The 20,512-nt window shown below is 44.2% G+C and overlaps 2 protein-coding genes across 2 annotated transcripts in view; both read left to right on the forward strand.

The window, feature by feature from the left end:
• LOC126260678 (papilin) overlaps positions 1–3,559 on the forward strand; it is a 267,188-nt gene extending 263,629 nt beyond the window's left edge. The window contains exons 9-10 of the mRNA XM_049958012.1: positions 3,183–3,296; positions 3,507–3,559. Coding sequence (XP_049813969.1) covers positions 3,183–3,296; positions 3,507–3,559 — 167 coding nt within the window. The remainder of the gene's footprint in view (positions 1–3,182; positions 3,297–3,506) is intronic.
• Positions 3,560–8,365: 4,806 nt separating this feature from the next.
• LOC126260679 (delta-like protein 1) overlaps positions 8,366–20,512 on the forward strand; it is a 124,414-nt gene continuing 112,267 nt past the window's right edge. Inside the window, exons 1-2 of the mRNA XM_049958013.1 lie at positions 8,366–8,429; positions 13,392–13,598. Of these exons, the coding sequence (XP_049813970.1) occupies positions 8,366–8,429; positions 13,392–13,598 (271 nt within the window). The remainder of the gene's footprint in view (positions 8,430–13,391; positions 13,599–20,512) is intronic.

Genomic DNA, 20,512 nt, shown 5'->3' on the forward strand with positions numbered 1-20,512 from the left:
TTATGGGAATTTGAAAAAGTGACCTTTTAATTGTGTTGCGCAGTGTACATATTGATTCAGTTTCGTAGACCCTAACTGTTACGTTAATCATACGCGCAATCAGTCCATAACTTATTTAAATACTAAAGCGGGAAGACTGCAGCCAAAGTGCGCCTTTTCTGTGCAGTAATGTTTTATTATTGACAAGAATTGTCTGATCTGATCTCCTCATAGGCCTACATGAGTACTGTTTTAGAACTATTTTTACTCTTACAGGGAATGTGCATTATTCAACAGTTGGGAAGACATTCAGCAAAGAACCGATGCGTCACATATTATGATGATGATGATGAGTCCCATGCTTCTTCACAGAGCGTAGGGGAGCGACGCGGGAGACCCGCGCGCCTTACTAGGCAAGGTCCTAGTGGAGGTGGTTTGCCGTTGCCTTCCTCCGACCGTAATGGGGATGAATGATGACGATGAAGACGACACAACAACACCCAGTCATCTCGAGGCAGAAAAAATCCCTGACCCCGCCGGGAGTCGAACTCGGGACCCCGTGCTCGCGAGACCACGAGCCAAGAACCGTCTGCGTGAGGCAGATGTTGTTTGAAATCGAAAGGATTTATGTTGTATTTTGGGGCCTATATACGAAAGTGGTATTGACTATTGTACAAGTTATTGTGGATTGTATTAAGAGTTTATGCCGAGGATATTATCGTCACAAAATAAAATTTTATGCATCTGTAATTGTTAGGAGTAGATTACCGCACAGTTGATTATTTGTATTTAATGTATCTTTTGAAACATTATTCCTGGATAGCACAGATCAAAAATCAGGACACAACTTTTTAAAATAAAAAAAAATTGCTTATGTTTATCGTTGCTACATAGCGGACTGATCCTCTCCAGTCTCTCCAGCCATCATCATGGAACTCTAACAGTCCGATGATCATCGTACCACGATCGATACTAGTCACCTGAAGAATAAATTTTAAAATTCAACAAATTATGTGCGTTCCAAGACTGTTTGATTTGGAGAACCTCAGTTGTATTTTATGTGTTGACCTCAGTGCCGCCTCGCGTAGTGGCCGCGTGGTTTAGGACGTCATGTCACGATCTGCGCCGCCCCTCCCGCTGGAGTTTCGAGTTCTCCCTCTGGCATGGATGTACGTGTGTTGTTCTTAGCATAAGTTACTTTAAGGTAGTTTAAGTAGTGTGTAAGTCTAGGGACCGATGACCTAAGCAGTTTGGTCCCTTAGGAATTGACACACTTTTTTTGAACCTCAGTGATAATTGCTACCAAGGACAAATTCGACTGCCCACCTCCATCCCCCTCTGTTACCACCCTCGCCCATCTCACCCTTGTTTGTTAAATCATCACTATCCCTTAGGCAATTCATTGCGATCAGCACGACTATAGAACAAATATTAATGTTTGTTTTTGTATGATACAATACAAAGCATAGGAGAACTCACAACACAAAGTCGCAGTGACTGAAACTGTATCGCGAATCGTTTCTCACTGGCGATTATCGCTGAAACAGCCGGTTTACGATTGTATTGGTTCTTTTTTTCCTTTCTGAAGTAACCGATTTTCTGTTTTCTATGCTTATTATTTCCCGTGTTAAACATAGAAATCGAACAAAAATAGAAAAATTTTCACTCACTCTACTCAGTTCTAAATATTAATTTGAATAAAAGAAGCCTTAGTCCATCCACCGCTCGCTGGTTTCTCGAAGTGGATGTTGATCAATACTACAAAAAATCACCAGTATTCTCACAGCGACTTTAACTTTTGAAAATCTGCTCAAAAACCATATTGTAAACTTGAGTTTCATCACTATTTGAGCATTGGAAGATCCAGTGCGAAAGGATGAAATCTGACCTTGAAGAACTCTGTTTTTCATGTTAGTATGTCCTTTCCAATGGCTGTACGCAGACCCAGGGCAAATTCGACGGCGCACCCCTCCCCCTTTACCACCCTCGCCCATCTCACCATTTTTTGTTTAATCTTCATTGTCCCTTAGGCAATTTATTGCGATCAGCACGACCATAGAACAAATTTTTATTGTAAAGTATAAATAAACTTTAGTTGCGTTTTTAATTTATTACTGTTACTGCAACTTTCTTTCTCTTTTATTATTTCATAGAAATAACAGACCAATTCCTTGTCTTTTAAAGCAAATGCAACGTTGTAGTTTATTGCTCCATCACTTCACTAATATATCCAGACTAGCATTGGTGCCACTTTAATATAACACAGATTCATGTACATGCGTACCGTCTAATAGTCCACGCCACATCGTAATTGGTACATTATTGTCTCAGTAGAGCTGTACCAGTTCTTATGCCATGTGATTGTTGCTCAGTTCTGTCGGCATTGTTATTGAAACAGCACTGATGGCTTTTCCCATTTCCCATAAAACGCTACATTTCAAAGCAAATTTCACGAATAAATATTAATCGTTTTTTAAATACGGTTTACTTAAAAATAAAAAAATAAACATTAGAAAGGTTGCTATGGTTTACCTGCTTGTAAGTAACAAATGGAAAAAAACACCTGTTACAAACAAGAGAAAGCAAATACCTAAAAGTACCAGTTGTTCAGAACTAAAATATCGATATCTCTTTTAACCAATCAGTTTTTCCATCCCTATTTCATAGAGAACTAACAAACAAAACAAAAAAGGAAAAAAACTTATTACACCTGCGTTGAGGTGGCTCAACTTGGTATCTAGTAGCCGAAGTCAGGAAACAAATATCTGAGCACCAAGAAAATGCGGGTCATATAAAACTATTGCTCAACGGACTCTAAACCACCGCCCTCTTCCCATATTAGTGTTCCTCTACTTTTTCTTTCTTCTTCTTCTTCTTCTTCTTCTTCAGCTCTTTCTTCCACCTTCTTCTTCGTCCTACCTGTTCTTCATATTCGTTGTTGCTTCCTCACATTTTCTACTCGTCACACAACTGCACCCCGACGGAACTGATTTCCAGGGGAAGTGCCTAGATTGCCGTAACTCAGCTACGCCACTGCTCAACATCACTGTTTAAAAAACAGTCGGGACTGTCCATTACTTCTTGGCGTTTCTGGCGTTACCGTCAGAACAATTTCCCCACTAAGATTACGCAGTTAATGCTCGCAACGTTGTCACTAACAATGGCACGTGTTTTAGTTTTCTCTGCGAACGGTTGGCCCACAGAGGTGGAGTGGTCCGAGTGGAGCGAGTGCAGCGCCTCTTGCGGCACGGGCTCGCAGTCGCGCTTCTCGCGCTGCGTGGACGACGGCAAGCGGCTGGAGCTGTGCGTGGAGGCGGGTGGGGAGCGCACGGAGACCCGCGCCTGCAGCCGCCAGCCGTGCCCCGCGCCGCCGCCGCCACCGCCGCGACCCAGGCAGCGCCAGCAGCAGCAGCACGCCACCTCCAAGGAGCACCGGGGTCAGTCCAAACATAGCTCAGTCCTGTATGACGTTAACAGCAGAAATATCTTGCTTTCTTAAAATCACTGGTGCTCACTCTCCTGTGTAGATAGAGGGAAGAAGGAAGCAGTTCTTTTGCTTCAACCACTAAATGAACCATAGAGAAGGGATGGGCTCTATTTCTCCCCAACTTCGTAGCCAACGTAAAAGATGCGACGATAACCTACTATCAGCGACAAATTTGCAAGATGTTATGCTAAGGTTAAATGCCAGCAGATTGTGCGACAACATGATGGATAACTGAGGAGCTCTTGAGCAGCGATGGGCTGCTTTTAACGACGAATTATATATTAGTATCTTGCAGTTCCATTCAGCCAATTACTTCCAAAAAACTAATGATCATTTGATAGTTCCCAAGGAGGTCACGAAGTGCACCGAACGTATCAAAATACACTGACGGAGAAAAGATAGAAACACCAAGATTGAATTGTACGACGTAAATGTACACTACTGGCCATTAAAATTGCTACACAAAGAAGAAATGCAGATGATAAACGGGTATTCATTGGACAAATATATTATACTAGAACTGACATGGGATTACATTTTCACGCCATTTGGGTGCATAGATCCTGAGAAATCAGTACCCAGAACAACCACTTCTGGCCGTAATAACGGCCTTGATACGCCTGGGCATTGAGTTAAACAGAGCTTGGATGACGTGTACAGGTACAGCTGCTCATGCAGCTTCAACACGATACCACAGTTCAACAAGAGTAGTTACTGGTGTAGTGTGACGAGCCAGTTGCTCGGCCACCATTGACCAGACGGTGAGAGATCTGGAGAATGTCCTGGCCAGGGCAGCAGTCGAACATTTCCTGTATCCATAAAGGCCCGTACAGGACCTGCAACATGCGGTGGTGCATTATCCTGCTGAAATGTAGGGTTTCGCAGGGATCGAATGACGGGTAGAGCCACGGGTCGTAACACATTTGAAATGTAACGTCCACTGTTCAAAGTGCCGTCAATGCGAACAAGAGGTGACCGAGACGTGTAATCAATGGCACCGCATACCATCACCCCGGGTGATACGCCAGTATGGCGATGACGAATACACGCTTCCAATGTGCGTTCACCGCGATGTCGCCAAACACGGATGCGATCATCATAATGCTGTAAACAGATCCTGGATTCATCCGAAAAAATGACGTTTTGCCATTCGTGCACCCAGGTTCGTCGTTGAGTACAACATCGCAGTGATACGAGGCCGTTGGGATCCAGCACGGTGTTCCGTATTACCCTCCTGAAACTACCGATTCTATATTCTGCTAACAGTCATTGGATCTCGACCAACGCGAGCATCAATGTCGCGATGTGATAAACCACAATCGCGATAGGCTACAATCCGACCTTTATCAAAGTCGGAAACGTGATGGTACGCATTTCTGCTCCTTACACGAGGCATCACAACAACGTTTCACCAGGCAACGCCATTCAACTGTTTGTGTATGAGAAATCGGTTGGAAACTTTCCTCATGTCAGCACGTTGTAGGTGTCACCACCGGCGCCAACCTTGTGTGAATTCTCTGAAATGCTAATCACTTGCATATCGCAGCATCTTCTTCCTGTCGGTTAAATTTCGCGACTGTAGTACGTCATCTTCGTGGTGTAGCAATTTTAATGGCCAGTAGTGTAAGCTGACAACCGTGTTTCTACATCTGAAAGATGATGTCCATTCAAATTTGTCGCTGCTCGGATAAGAGTGGTGGCAGTAGCGCCACTATGAGGATGAATCAAGGTTTGCTTTAGATACACACTGTAACGGTCAAGAGCGTTAGTTACCTTCGAGATTGGACGTAGCGAGATGATATTAGTAAAGAATGCCTTTATGGCGACAGAGGCGCAATCATCAACATCTCACTAACTTTAAACGAGGTCATGTAATACAGATACGAGAAGCTGGATGTTCCTTCTGCGATACTGCAGAAAGACTTGGCAGGAATGTAGCCACTGTACACGATTGCTGACATTGGAGGTCACTAGAAAGTACAGTTGCAAGTTGACCAGTCTCCGGACGACCACGTGGCAGTACCGAAAGGGAAGACCATCGTACCCGGCGTACGACCCTGACGCATCGTACTGTATCTGCAGCAGCAAATTGAGCAGAAGTTGACACCAAAGTGAAACAACGAACAGTTACAAATCCGTTTTTTTCAAGGAAAGCTGCGTTTTCTCCTTCAGTGCCTGTGATGGCCGTGTGTTGCTTAGGAGACTAGGTGAGGGCCTGCAACGACCTGGAGTTATGGTCTGGGGTGCGATTTCGTATGACAGCAGGACCGCTTTCGTGGTTGTCCCATGCACCGTGACTGTAAATTTGTATGTCAATCTGGTGATTCGACCTGTTGTGCTGCCATTCATCAACAGCATGGCAGGGGGTGTATTCCATCAGGATAGCACTCATCCACAACCCAATATGCTCTACGAGTATCAATATGTAGCCATGGCTTGCTCATCACCAAATGTCTCCAATGGAGCACATATAGAATGTCATCGAAAGGCAACTGCAGTGTCATCCATTACTGGGAATATATTCCCTCTTATTTCTAATAGAACCTAGGGTCAAGTGAGGCAGGGTAGGAAGCTTGTGGATTCATAAGAACAACGATTAAATGTGGAACCAATCTCTGAGTTACATCTACAAAAATGGATTCGGCAGGTAACAATCTATCGCGCCACCATTATATTCATTGAAACTACTGCAGAGTAAGTATAGATGAAAATAACAATGAACAGGTACGAAAACCGGAAAAACTTGTAAAACTGATAAAATACATAAAATGTCTACACACGCGGGTATCCTTTAGTGACAGACCAAGTGCAATACACCTGGAGCTCCATCCCACAAAGTGACGTTCAGCAGCTGTACAACATAGTGTGTGTACGTTTGAAAGTTTGCATTCAGCATTTTCCTATTACACCGGTTATTAGCGCACTAGCATTTAACACTTGCAATGGATTCTCTGGCGCTTACATCAACATTTGATCTTGCAATGTTATCACTTAAATATGTTACCTAGACAAATATATTCCCTATATGTTACTACTCTACGTTAATTATAATTTCGTGTTCCAATTTTTCCCCTTAGTGTAGCTCGCGTTACTTACAACTTTATTTTTCAGTTGACTAAGATACCTTTGAATTTTTTTCTCATTTTATTCTCAATCGCTTTTAATTGTAATATTTGCTCACAATCGTTACAATGTACAAATTTGCTGTTTTGCTTTTATACAGGAAAACCTCTTCACAAATCACTAGGTTTCTATGACTTATTCTTCATACTACGCACAAAACTGTGTAAATCTGTGTACTTCACTTTCCTTCTGAGTGTCCCATCTGCATAACACGGGGGTCCATAACTACATTCAAATATGTGCATCAGACTTGGAGTTGTAAACGTGGCACGGTTCCTGCATGGGTACGGTGGTACTGCTTGCGCATTGGAATGGTTCCACATTTGTCAGTACATCTCTGTTAACTCTTACCGTAGGACTGAACACGTTCCATTCTCGAGTAACACCCTGCTCAGGTTGAGCAGCATGACTCACAGATGCCGCATGGAACAGTTGCGATGGAACAATCTGGATGAATGAAGATGTAATCTTCGTGTGAGCTACTGACCGTAATAGCTTGGAACATGGTGAAAGACACCTGTCTGCTATTGCTTCTAGCATTTAATTCATCCTGAGCTCTGTAGATTGCTGACACATGACGTTTGCGTGTTCTCCTTTAACTGAACGTACTTAACGTTATTTCTGAGCTCCGTAACATATCCTGGGAAAAACTCAAAATCTTTAGCCGTAAATCGATCTTCACCAACATTTAAAGTTAATTCAGGCAACGGAAACATAACACTTTCTATTTAAATACTTCATACATTACTAGCATCCGAGTAGATCAGGATGGAAAGTGGCATACAGAGTAAAGACCTATGGTTTGCTTAAGACTTCACATATCAATATATGATTGACATAAGGCAACAAGTACTGTACAAAAGAACGACTACCTGCACTAGTAACTAGATTAACCATCAACAAAATTACTGGGAATATACTCCCTCTTATTTCTAATAGAACCTAGAGTCAAGTGAGGCAGGGTAGGAAGCTTGTGGATTCATAAGAACAACGATTAAATGTGGAACCAATCTCTGAGTTACATCTACAAAAATAGATTCGGCAGGTAACAATCTATCGCGCCACCATTATATTCATTGAAACTACTGCAGAGTAAGTATAGATGAAAATAACAATGAACAGGTACGAAAACCGGAAAAATTTGTAAAACTGATAAAATACATAAAGTGTCTACACACGCTGGTATCCTTTATGAATCAAATAAAGACAGCAATCTATTACAGAAAGCTACAATACACCCTACCACAACCTGATGAGCACGTGCATGGAAGAAATAATAATGAAAGAAAATTGCAAAAATACGTTAAATCAGAAATCAGAAAAGGAGACAGATTTAACTACTTGAATAAGTATTCATTTTATGAAGAAAAATTAGCTTAATTCAATACTGAATACGAATAGGTGTCTCAACGTAATGTCATGAATTGATGGAAGAATGCTGACGAGCAAGCCACCCGTAAATTTAGCCAAAAAACCACATCTTGATCATATGCATTCCAGACAAGCACTGAAGATGCGAACTCTTATGGCAGACTACGAAAGCAAAAGATATCGATCCTATGACAGTATCACCTGAATACGTCGCTGAAATAAAGATTCAATTACAATATCCGGTAAAAATTGAGAAATTTAGATTTCCAAGAGAAAGTTAGCATGTAAAGTAGGGAGGCGGTTAGGACTCAGTGGGCATCTAGAGGGGATAATTGGAACAACAAGCTCTATTGCATGACTAATATATTCACCGGCCTAGTGAATCCATCTACAGGCTGAACAGACATGGTGACCAAGAGGGCAGGAAAGAAACGTCAGATCGGGTCCGCCTCTGCCGCGCGGAGTGGCCGTACAGTTAGAGGCGAAATGTCACGGATTGCGCGGCCGCTCACACCGGAGGTTGGAGTTGTCCCTCGGACATGGGTGTGTGTGTTGCTCTTAGCGTAAGTTAGTTTAAGTAGTGCGTAAGTCCAGTGACCCATGACCTAGGCAGTTTGGTCCCTCAGAAATTCACACACGCTTTAACATCTTGGGGTCCGGCTGACAATAAAATCAGAACTCTTTGCTCCACCGCGCTCCCCACTTGGCACCTGGCCCTCACGTGACTCTCTCCAACCCCATGATTGGCTGTCTGCTTCCACCGACGCTATTCTGAAAGCGTTACTTCGTCAGCGACGCCGAGTCAAATTGTTGCCTCATCAGCATTATTGACATTTAGAATGGAGGTTGCCTAGCAGCAACTGAACAGGCCACGGGATGCTATTGGCATCCGGTTGACATCTGGTGCCAGCTAGCCCTGAACCTTCCACAGCTTCCCAAAAAAGCCTACTTTACGTCAAATGATGAATGAAAATTTGCCTTGTACCACCATCCAACATAGACTTGCTGTGGTAGCACTGTGAACGGCTGAAAGCAAGAGGAAACTACAGAGCTTATTTTTCTGGGGACACGCAGCTTTACTGTGTAGTGAAGCGATGAGGGCATTCTCTTGGGTAAAACATTCCAGAGGTAAAATACAGTATATCCCCATCTGTATCTCCTTGTTTGGATTACTCAGGAGGATGTTGCCATCAGTAAACAAAACTGACATTCTACCGATTGGAGTGTGGAGTATTAGATCCTTTAATAGTTTAGGTAGCCTGGAAAATGGATATAATGAGATGAGACGTAATGAGGATTAGTGAACTTCTGTGGCAGGATGAACAGTATTTTTGGTTAGATGAGTGGGGGGTTATATATACAAAATCTAATAAGGTAATGAAAGAGTAGGTCAAACAATGGAAAAGAAAATAGGAATGCGAGTAAGCTACTATGAGGATCATACCGAACGCGTTATCGTAGCCAAGACAGACATGAACACCCACCCAACTCTAGCTCCATAGACGATGAGGAGATTGAGAGGAGGTATGGGAGGCAAATGAGATTGTGGAGGGGAAAACTTAATTACCACAGGTGGTTGAAACTCTGTAGTAGGAAGAGGAAGAAAAAGAAGAGTAGATTGAGAATGTAAGCTGTGGGGAATGAATGAAAGAGGAAGCTACCTGATAGAATTTTGCACAGAGAATAATGTAATGATCGATAACGGTTTAAGAATCGTAAAAGAATATTGTCTACTTGGAAGAGACCTGAGACCAGAAGGTTTCAGACTAATTTTGTAATGGTACGTCAGACATTTCAGAACAAGATTGTAAATTGTAAAGCATTTCCATTGGGATATGTGGACTCTGACCATAACTTATTTGTTATGAAGATAAAGATTAAATCTGAAGAATCTGCAAAAGAACCAGAGACTGTAGAGAGTTTGAAATAGTGCATTAGGTAAAGATTAGCTGGAACAGAGGAAAGGAATACAGTAGAAAAGGGTTGCTTTAAGAGATGAAATAGTGAAGACAACAGAGAAACAAATAGGTAAAAGGACAAGGCCTAGTAGAAATCCCAAGATATCACTTGAGATGTTAAATTTAACCGATGAAAGGAGAAAAATATAAAATGTTGCAAATGAAGCAGGTGAAACGAAATGCAAACGTCTAAAATGTGAAACTGACAAGAAGTGCAGAATGACTAGGAAGAACTAGCTAGAGAGCAAATGTAATTTTGTAGAAGAGTGTATAACTAAGGAAAAGATAGATACCTCCTAAAGAGAATTTGGAGAGAAGCAACAGTATGAACATCGAGAGCTCAGATGAAAAATCATTACTGAGCAACTAAGTGAATGCAGGAGGTGGAAGAAATGTGTAGAGGTGTAATACAATAAAAATCAGAAATGAAATAATAAGTGGATGAAAACGGACTGGGAAAAGAATTCGACTGAACACTAAAAGGCATAACCCGAAACAAGGGCGCTCGAGTAGACGACATTCACATCTGCTGATATCTGTGGGAGTGACAACCATGATTGAACAATTCCACCTGGTGTGCAAGATATATGAGACGGGCTAAATACTCTCACACTTGAAGAAGAATGCAGTATTTCCGATTCCAAAGAAAACGGGGGTTGACAGTTGTGAACAGTACCGAACTATCAGTTTGATAAGTCACGGTTGAATAATGTGACACGAGTTATTTACATAACAATGGAAAAACTGATAGAGGCTGACTTTGGGGAAAATCAGTTTGGGTTCTGGAGAAGTACTGGAAAATGCAAGGCAATACTAAGCCTACGGGTTATCTTAGAAGATAGGTTAAGGAAAGGCAACTCTAAGTTTATAGCATTTGTAGATTTGGAGATGGGACAATATACTGAAAAACAGTCTTTATAACTTTCTAAAGGAAGCAGCAGTAAGAGAAAGGGAGCTAAGGTTACGTACATCTTGTACAGAAACCTAATGGCAGGTGTAAGAGTCGAAGGGCATTAGAAGTAATTGAGGCAGAACTGTAGCCTCTGACAACCTCTTTCCGATTTTATTCAATCTTTACATTGGTTATCCTGTGGTGAATCAGTGGGGACGAATTTGGAACGGGAATTAAAAGTCACGGGAAGAAATAAAAGCTTTGCTGTTTATAGAACCGTTGTCTGTTTGAGGCAACAAAGGCTTCGAAGAGTAGTTGAACAAAATGGAGAGTTTCTTGAAAGGAGGATTTAAGATGAACACCAACCAAATTCTAACGAGGGAAATGATATGTATTCACATTAAACCAGGTGATGTTGAGGGAATTATCTTAGGAAATGCCACACCAAAACAGTAGAAGAATTTTGCTACTTGGGTAATAAAATAAATTATTATGGACAAAGTTGGGAGGACATAAAATGAAGAAAAACAATGTCAAAACAATCGTTTCTGAAGAACAGAAATTTGCTGACATCGAATATAAATTTAAGTGTTGGGAAGTTTTGTCTGAAGTCATTTGCCTGGAATGTAGCCTTGTACAGAAGTGAAACATGGACGATAACCCGCTGAGACGAGAAGAGAACAGAGGCTTTTCAAGTATAGTGCTGCAGAAGAATGTTGAAAAGTAGATGGGCAGATCGCTTAACTAATGCAGTGGTAATGAACAGAACTGGGCAGAAAAGAAATTTGTGGCACAATGACCAAAATAAGAGATCGGTTTATAGGACAGTTTCTGAGACGTCAAAAAATCGTTATTTAGTATTAAAGTGAAGTTCTGGAAGAGGGGAGTAGGAATTGTAAAGACAAGAGACATGAAGACAGTAAGCAGGTTCAAACGAATGTGGGTTGCAATAGTTTTCGGGAGATGAAGAGGCTCGAACAGGGTAGAGTAGCGTGAAGAGCTGCATCAAATCAGTCTTCGGAATGAAGACCACTACAGCCACAACAGCAACGACAAGAACAACAGTGATATACACTGAAGCATCAAAGAAGCTAGTATAGCATTGCGTATTCAAATACAGAGATATTTCAACAGGCAGAATACGGCGTTGCTGTCGGCAACGCCTATATAAGTCAACAAGTGTATGGTGCAGTTGTTATATCGTTTACTGCTGTTACAAAGGTAGGTTATCAAGATTTAAGTGAGTTTGAACATGGTATTATGGTCGGGGCACGAGCGATGGGACACGGCACCTTACAGGTAGCGATGAAGTGGGGATTTTCCCGCACGACCGTTTCACGAGTGTACCGTGAACGTTAGGAACCCTGTGAGACATCACATCTGCGACATCGCTACGGATGGAAAAAGGTGCTGCAAGAACGGGACAAACGACAACTGAATAGAATCGTTCAACGTGACAGAAGTGCAACCCTTCCCTAGATTGCTGCAAGTTTCAGTGCTTGGCCATCAACAAGTGGCAGCGTGCGAACCATTCGATTTGGCCTTTCGGAACCGAAAGCCAACTCGTGTACCATTGATGACTGCGTGACACAAAGCTTTACGCCTCGCCTGGGCCCGTCAGCTCCGAAACTGGGTTGTTGATGAGTGGAAACATGTTGCCTGGTCGGACGAGTCTCGTTTCAGGTTGTATCGAGTGGATGTACATGTACGGGTATGGAGACAACCTCATGCATCCATGGACCCTCTATGTCAGCAATGGGGTCTTCAAGATGGTGGGGTCTCTGTAATAGTGTGGGGCGTGTACAGTTGGAGTGACATGGACCCCTGATAATTTGAGATAGGACTTCGACAGGTGACACGTATTTATGCATTCTGTCTAATCTCATGCATCCATTAATGTCCATTGTGCGGTCCGGTGGACTTGGGCAATTCCAACAGGACCGTGCGACACCCACAAGTCCAGAATTGTTACAGAGTGGCTCCAAAAACATCCTTTTGAGTTGAAACACTTCCGCTGTCCACCAAGCCCCCCCCAGACATGAACATTATTTGGCATATCTGGGATGCTTTGCTACTTGCTATTTAGAAGGGATCTCTCCACCCTGTCGTACCCTTCCGGATTTATGAACAGCCCTAAAGGATTCATTGAGTCAGTTCAATCCAGAGCTACTACAGACATTACTCCAGTCCATGCCACGTCGTGTTGAGGCACTTCAGCTTGCTCGCGGGGACTCTACACGATATTAGGCAAGTGTACCAGTTTCTTTGGATCTTCAGTGTATAATTACTACTCCTTTACAATGTTGGATTGCTGGGTGTGCCGGCCGGAGTGGCCGTGCGGTTCTAGGCGCTACAATATAGGCGCTACCTCTACGGTCGCAGATTCGAATCCTGCCTCGGACGTGGATGTGTATGATGTCCTTAGATTAGTTTGGTTTAAGTAGTTCTAGGTTCTAGGGGACTGATGACCCGAGATGTTAAGTCCCATAGTGCTCAGAGTAATTTGAACCATTTGCTGGGTGTAGCGTAGTCGCTAGAGGGTGAGAAAAGTGTGGTATTACATACTGTCTCCATCCCGCAGACGGTCACGGCAGAACAGCGTGCGGCTGCTTGAACGGTGGGCGGTGCCGCGGCGGCGGCCGGCGTCCGTGCAAGTGCTCGCCGGGATACACGGGCCGGCGCTGCGAGCAGCCCGTCTGCCGGCCGGCGTGCCTGCACGGGGGACTCTGCCACAGCCCAGGCTTCTGCCGCTGTCCCAGGGGTTTCCGTGGCGACCGCTGCCAGCACGGTGAGTCCGTCTGCTGCTGCCGGGGACCGGGCTACGCACCAAGCCGTGGCACCCAGCTGCGTTCAGGGGATCACTGAGGACACCTGTTACACCACGCTCTCACATTACCATCTTCGAACATCACAAGTTCATCACCACCACCATCAGCCACTGCAGCGTAAAAGTCATCTCTGAACTTTTCCATTCATCATTTGCTTCAGCGATGTGCATCTACACTGCTCCTGTAAGATTTAGATGTCATTTGCGCACATTTCAGCAGTTCATCAGTCTAGCTTCGCTCATCATCATATTTATAGCAGTTCAAGACCAGCCCCTGGACATCAGTTTCCTGAGGCAGTACAACAAACTTCTCAAAAATTCTTGAAGAAATCGACAGTGAAGATACCTGAGCGCCATTAAGCATATTATTTTAACAGAGTTATTCATATTGCTCTGTAGACAGGTTCATCGTTCTCCTGCAAGTTTCGTTTTCCTATTGTTCCTTCTAGGCAGTAGAGATTGATATTTTGACAAGATTATTGTTTGGTTACTTGAACAGGTTATTCAACATCATTATTATTATTATTATTAATGAGGAAGTATTGAATAAGATTGGGGAGAAGAGAAGTTTGTGGCACAACTTGACTAGAAAAAGGGATCGGTTGGTAGGACATGTTCTGAGGCATCAAGGGATCACCAGTTTGGTATTGGAGGGCAGCGTGGAGGGTAAAAATCGTAGAGGGAGACCAAGAGATCAATACACTAAGCAGATTCAGAAGGATGTAGGTTGCAGTAGGTATTGGAAGATGAAGAAGCTTGCACAGGATAGAGTAGCGTGGAGAGCTGCATCAAACCAGTCTCAGGACTGAAGACCACAACAACAACATTATTATTATTAATATTTTAACTTTCGGTTTTTATTATTATCGTTCTTTGTCAAGAACAGGACTGTCGTCAGTATATGTAACTTCGACAGTGCAGACGAGACTTTTGGAAATTCCTGCTAGGAAAAGTTGACCATACGCCACAAGCTCGAGCTATGTAGTACTAAAAAGAAAAGATGAACTGACAAGTGCGAGGAGGATTCCGTGCAAACATAAGTATGTATAGAGATGGGTTTTGATGAGTCAGTTTCCGAATGTCAAAATCTGTGACATAAATGGCCGTATCTTTAGACTGTGTTGTCTTAGAAGCCCAAATTATTTAACCAGAAACGGACAGAAGACTTCAGTATTTCACGTTAACTTCCAGTTGATACATCTACCTCTACGTGCTCCTGAGAGATAGATGTCTTAAAACATGGACAGAAGACGAACAACAAAGTGATCCTGCGTAAGTACTTCACGACGTCATCTGGAGAGCAATCATGAATTCTGTGTAAAGAAGGCTTCAGAAATGAAGTTCTCGTTGCCTTGATCGGATGCAGGTACACTAGATTACTTGTTTCGACTGGTCTAAGCTGCCATCTTGAGATGGGTAAAGGTTATGAAATAATGCTGCGCGATAAACTGCACGTCTGTTTTTGTACTTCACACCTGAAGCTTTCTTTGCATTGAGACTATAAAAGTTCCTTTTTTACTGACTGAGGTACGAAATCCTAAACGCGAAGACGAGCTTCTTGTGTAATGTTTTGGTCTTATAATCGAGGGATTGCCGGTTCGTGTCTCGCTGGACACAGTGTTTTTTAACTTTTATTTACATTCTGTTTCCGGATAATTAATATAAATGAAACGTTAATACATAAACGCAAGAAATAAAACATGAAATATGAGTCGTTATTCGCTCCTAAACGTTACAAACACGTACAAATATGTTATTGTTATACATAATAGTCTTATTTAACATATTTTGCCTTTACTACCAAATTTAAATTTATTTGAATATCCGCATTTCCATGCAACTAATAATTATAAATAGAAAGTGGTATTTTAATAAAAAACTTACTAGACAATTTCCAGAATGAGATTTTCACTCTGCAGCGGAGTGTGCGCTGATATGAAACTTCCTGGCAGATTAAAACTGTGTGCCCGACCGAGGCCCGATTTCGGGACCTTTGCCTTTCGCGGGCAAGTGCTCTACAATCTGAGCTACCGAAGCGCGACTCACGCCCGGTCCTCACAGCTTTACTTCTGCCAGCGAAAGGCGAAAGGCAAGGGTCCAGAGTTCGAGTCTCGGTCGGGCACACAGTTTTAATCTGCCAGGAAGTTTCATATCAGCGCACACTCCGCTGCAGAGTGAAAATCTCATTCTGCAAACATACCCCAGGCTGTGGCTAAGCCATGTCTCCGCAATATCCTTTCTTTCAGGAGTGCTAGTTCTGCAAGGTTCGCAGGAGAGCTTCTGTAAAGTTTGGAAGGTAGGAGACGAGATACTGGCAGAAGTAAAGCTGTGAGGACCGGGCGTGAGTCGTGCTTCGGTAGCTCAGTTGGTAGAGCACTTGCCCGCGAAAGGCAAAGGTCCCGTGTTCGAGTCTCGGTCGGGCACACAGTTTTGATCTGCCAGGAAGTTTCATATCAGCGCACACTCCGCTGCAGAGTGAAAATCTCATTCTGCAAACATCCCCCAGGCTGTGGCTAAGCCATGTCTCCGCAATATCCTTTCTTTCAGGAGTGCTAGTTCTGCAAGGTTCGCAGGAGAGCTTCTGTAAAGTTTGGAAGGTAGGAGACGAGATACTGGCAGAAGTAAAGCTGTGAAGACCGGGCGTGAGTCGTGCTTCGGTAGCTCAGATGGTAGAGCACTTGCCAGCGAAAGGCAAAGGTCCCGAGTTAGAGTCTCGGTCGGGCACACAGTTTTAATCTGCCAGGAAGTTTCTTACTAGACAATATTTGACGGTCAAGATTTCAATTTGATAATAAATATGGAATGGAAATAAAACTTTAAAAAAATAGCTTCTCTCGAGAACCGAACCAGCCATCTCTCAATTCCAACACCTTTACATGATTTCAGTCTGAACGCACTCTCTAACCATTTCAAGAACCTGGTTCCATTTCTATCGCGACGATATTTAAAGCTGTAAATTTTTCTTTGCAGCTTAGTAGGTGACATCTACAAATATTTAACAGTCCTCCGTAGTAACGAATCCACCTACTAGGGTTGCAATTGCGACAAGACAGAGCTTGAGGTCTGATATAGAAATTTAACACCTATTACTGTCATGCCTTAAGGTCATATGTATGCCACTGGCTGCACTGCAAGAGTAGCCTGCAACCAACCCTATGCTATGTACCATTTGTCGGCCAACACCTGAGGCATATACAAATGTAGCTTCGTTTTGTTTGCTATTATGAAGACGGTGTGTGAACTATCTACCATCCATTACTCTGGTTAAATGCCCAACGTATCTCCATTTCATTTTAATGACAACGATAATTATACTCTGTGGTGTGACGAATGGGATGGCGGATGGTAGGATTCACTTGTCCACTGCTGGAGCCTAAGGGGGGCATTTATCTTCGTGTTGTTACGGCAGCCTGGCGCTCCTCAACCAAATCTGTAGCCGTGTGACTTAACTGTAGACACTCCATCACCCTCTATGCCTCTGTGCAGGTGACATGACGTCCATTAGCTAAATATTTGTGGCCGTAATGTGCGGCGTTTTACGCGTTTGCAAACATTATCTCTGTGATGCCAAAGATGTACTGTAGACACTGCGGATCATGGAAACCCAGGTATCCGGTATGCTATTACCATTTACGTTCAAATACAGTTAAATTTCAATGTGCTGCCATTTTCACCACATATTTGTCAGTAACAGACTGTTCAAATATCCTGTCTGCAATAACGCCAGTCGTGCATCTATCCACAACATTCAGGATTTATTAATCCACGTCTATAGGTGGGAGAATCCTTTCCGTGCCTTTTACCACTCGAATAGACCGTCGATACTGCCCTGGATTCAATTATTTATCTTTCTGTCTCCGTTAGTAATTCTCAACATCCATGACTCCACTGCTAGCTGCGCAACCGTCAGTATACTGTCACTGACTGTAAACTTCCTGTTCTAAATACACTCCTGGAAATGGAAAAAAGAACACATTGACACCGGTGTGTCAGACCCACCATACTTGCTCCGGACACTGCGAGAGGGCTGTACAAGCAATGATCACACGCACGGCACAGCGGACACACCAGGAACCGCGGTGTTGGCCGTCGAATGGCGCTAGCTGCGCAGCATTTGTGCACCGCCGCCGTCAGTGTCAGCCAGTTTGCCGTGGCATACGGAGCTCCATCGCAGTCTTTAACACTGGTAGCATGGCGCGACAGCGTGGACGTGAACCGTATGTGCAGTTGACGGACTTTGAGCGAGGGCGTATAGTGGGCATGCGGGAGGCCGGGTGGACGTACCGCCGAATTGCTCAACACGTGGGGCGTGAGGTCTCCACAGTACATCGATGTTGTCGCCAGTGGTCGGCGGAAGGTGCACGTGCCCGTCGACCTGGGACCGGACCGCAGCGACGCACGGATGCACGCCAAGACCGTAGGATCCTACGCAGTGCCGTAGGGGACCGCACCGCCACTTCCCAGCAAATTAGGGACACTGTTGCTCCTGGGGTATCGGTGAGGACCATTCGCAACCGTCTCCATGAAGCTGGGCTACGGTCCCGCACACCGTTAGGCCGTCTTCCGCTCACGCCCCAACATCGTGCAGCCCGCCTCCAGTGGTGTCGCGACAGGCGTGAATGGAGGATCGAATGGAGACGTGTCGTCTTCAGCGATGAGAGTCGCTTCTGCCTTGGTGCCAATGATGGTCGTATGCGTGTTTGGCGCCGTGCAGGTGAGCGCCACAATCAGGACTGCATACGACCGAGGCACACAGGGCCAACACCCGGCATCATGGTGTGGGGAGCGATCTCCTACACTGGCCGTACACCACTGGTGATCGTCGAGGGGACACTGAATAGTGCACGGTACATCCAAACCGTCATCGAACCCATCGTTCTACCATTCCTAGACCGGCAAGGGAACTTGCTGTTCCAACAGGACAATGCACGTCCGCATGTATCCCGTGCCACCCAACGTGCTCTAGAAGGTGTAAGTCAACTACCCTGGCCAGCAAGATCTCCGGATCTGTCCCCCATTGAGCATGTTTGGGACTGGATGAAGCGTCGTCTCACGCGGTCTGCACGTCCAGCACGAACACTGGTCCAACTGAGGCGCCAGGTGGAAATGGCATGGCAAGCCGTTCCACAGGACTACATCCAGCATCTCTACGATCGTCTCCATGGGAGAATAGCAGCCTGCATTGCTGCGAAAGGTGGATATACACTGTACTAGTGCCGACATTGTGCATGCTCTGTTGCCTGTGTCTATGTGCCTGTGGTTCTGTCAGTGTGATCATGTGATGTATCTGACCCCAGGAATGTGTCAATCAAGTTTCCCCTTCCTGGGACAATGAATTCACGGTGTTCTTATTTCAATTTCCCGGAGTGTACGTTTGAAACTTTCTTCGGGAAACTATTTAGTTTGCGAAATGCATTCAGGAATATTTTTAGTACTTCGCTACATATCTTCTCTGTTGTTTACAATTAGCTTACGTGCGAAAGCTCATCTATTTGTTCGGTGACTTCAGTATCAATATTCGTCTGTACCAGCACCGTTTTCATTTCTAGCTTGCTTTCAAACTTGCTCTGGTCAGAAGTTTGAAGTAATGCAGAGAAAACTCAACACATTATGACCAGCAGCTTAATAGTATGTACAGCTTCGGGACACAATATAGAACTGATGCTGGAACATGGATTCGGTAAGACCTTGCTGAATTTCGGAGGTATGCTGCACCAGACGTCTACTCACAGGTCAGTGATTTGTCGCCACGAAGCTGATTACTGATAGCATAGCAATGTGTTCCATTGGGTTTAGGAGAATTTGATAACCAAGACATCAGCTGAGTTCACTCTCATGCTCCTCAATTCACTGTAGCACGAATCTGGATTCGTGACACAGGCAGTTTTCCTTTTTAAAGATGCCGTCGTTCCTGGGGAAGATATCTAACATGAAAGGGTGGAGGTGGACAGCAAAAATGTTCAGATGGTCCACAGCTGCCACGGTACCTTAGATTACTGCCACAGACCCTATGGAAGCTCAGATGTACGTACCCACACCGGCTTACTCTTGTGAAGCCGTGCTTTGTTCGAGCAGCCGTTCTCCTCGATGTGAGCGCATTGGAACACGACCATCAACCTACTGTGACACGAAACATAATTGATCCAGAGAGGTGACAAGTTTCCTTTGATCCACCGTCGTGTCTCAATGATCCCGTGCCCAGTGCAGTTCAAATGGCTCTGAGCACTATGGGACTTAACTTCTGAGGTCATCAGTCCCCTAGAACTTAGAACTACTTAAACCTAACTAACCTAAGGACATCACACACATCCATGACCGAGGCAGGATTCGAACCTGCGACCGTAGCGTGCGCGCGGTTCCAGACTGTAGCGCCTAGACCCGCTCGGCCACTCCGGCCGGCGCCCAGTGCAGTTATAACTAACAAAGTCTTTGGGCCAACGTGGGAGTACGTAGGGATTGTCAGCTGCGGAGACCAGTATTCAGCAAAATGCTCTGAATGGTGTGCTCCAAAACTCTTGTGCCTGTAACTGCATGGTCTTCGTCATCAGCCACAGATCACCGCTCTCCTACATTACAAAGCGAATAAGTGTCAAAGCTCCATTTTATATAATGTGCTGTGGACGTCCTGCACCTTTTCTCCACTGCTCACACATGCTCACGACAACAGCATTCGAACATTCGACTAGCTTCACAGATACCGGCATCCTAGCTCCCAGGCACCAGTTAATAACCACCTGCCCTTTGTCAGTCACGCGGTGGTTAGTAGTTACCATGTTTTGGCTAATCAGATGCAAGTTCTGCGATGTCGTCAGAAAAAGGAAGCAGTTCACACATGTTCCAATGACAACTACTCTTTTCTTTTCCGAAATTTATGG

Source organism: Schistocerca nitens, chromosome 5, assembly GCF_023898315.1.
Source record: "Schistocerca nitens isolate TAMUIC-IGC-003100 chromosome 5, iqSchNite1.1, whole genome shotgun sequence".
NCBI classification, from domain to species: domain Eukaryota; kingdom Metazoa; phylum Arthropoda; class Insecta; order Orthoptera; family Acrididae; genus Schistocerca; species Schistocerca nitens.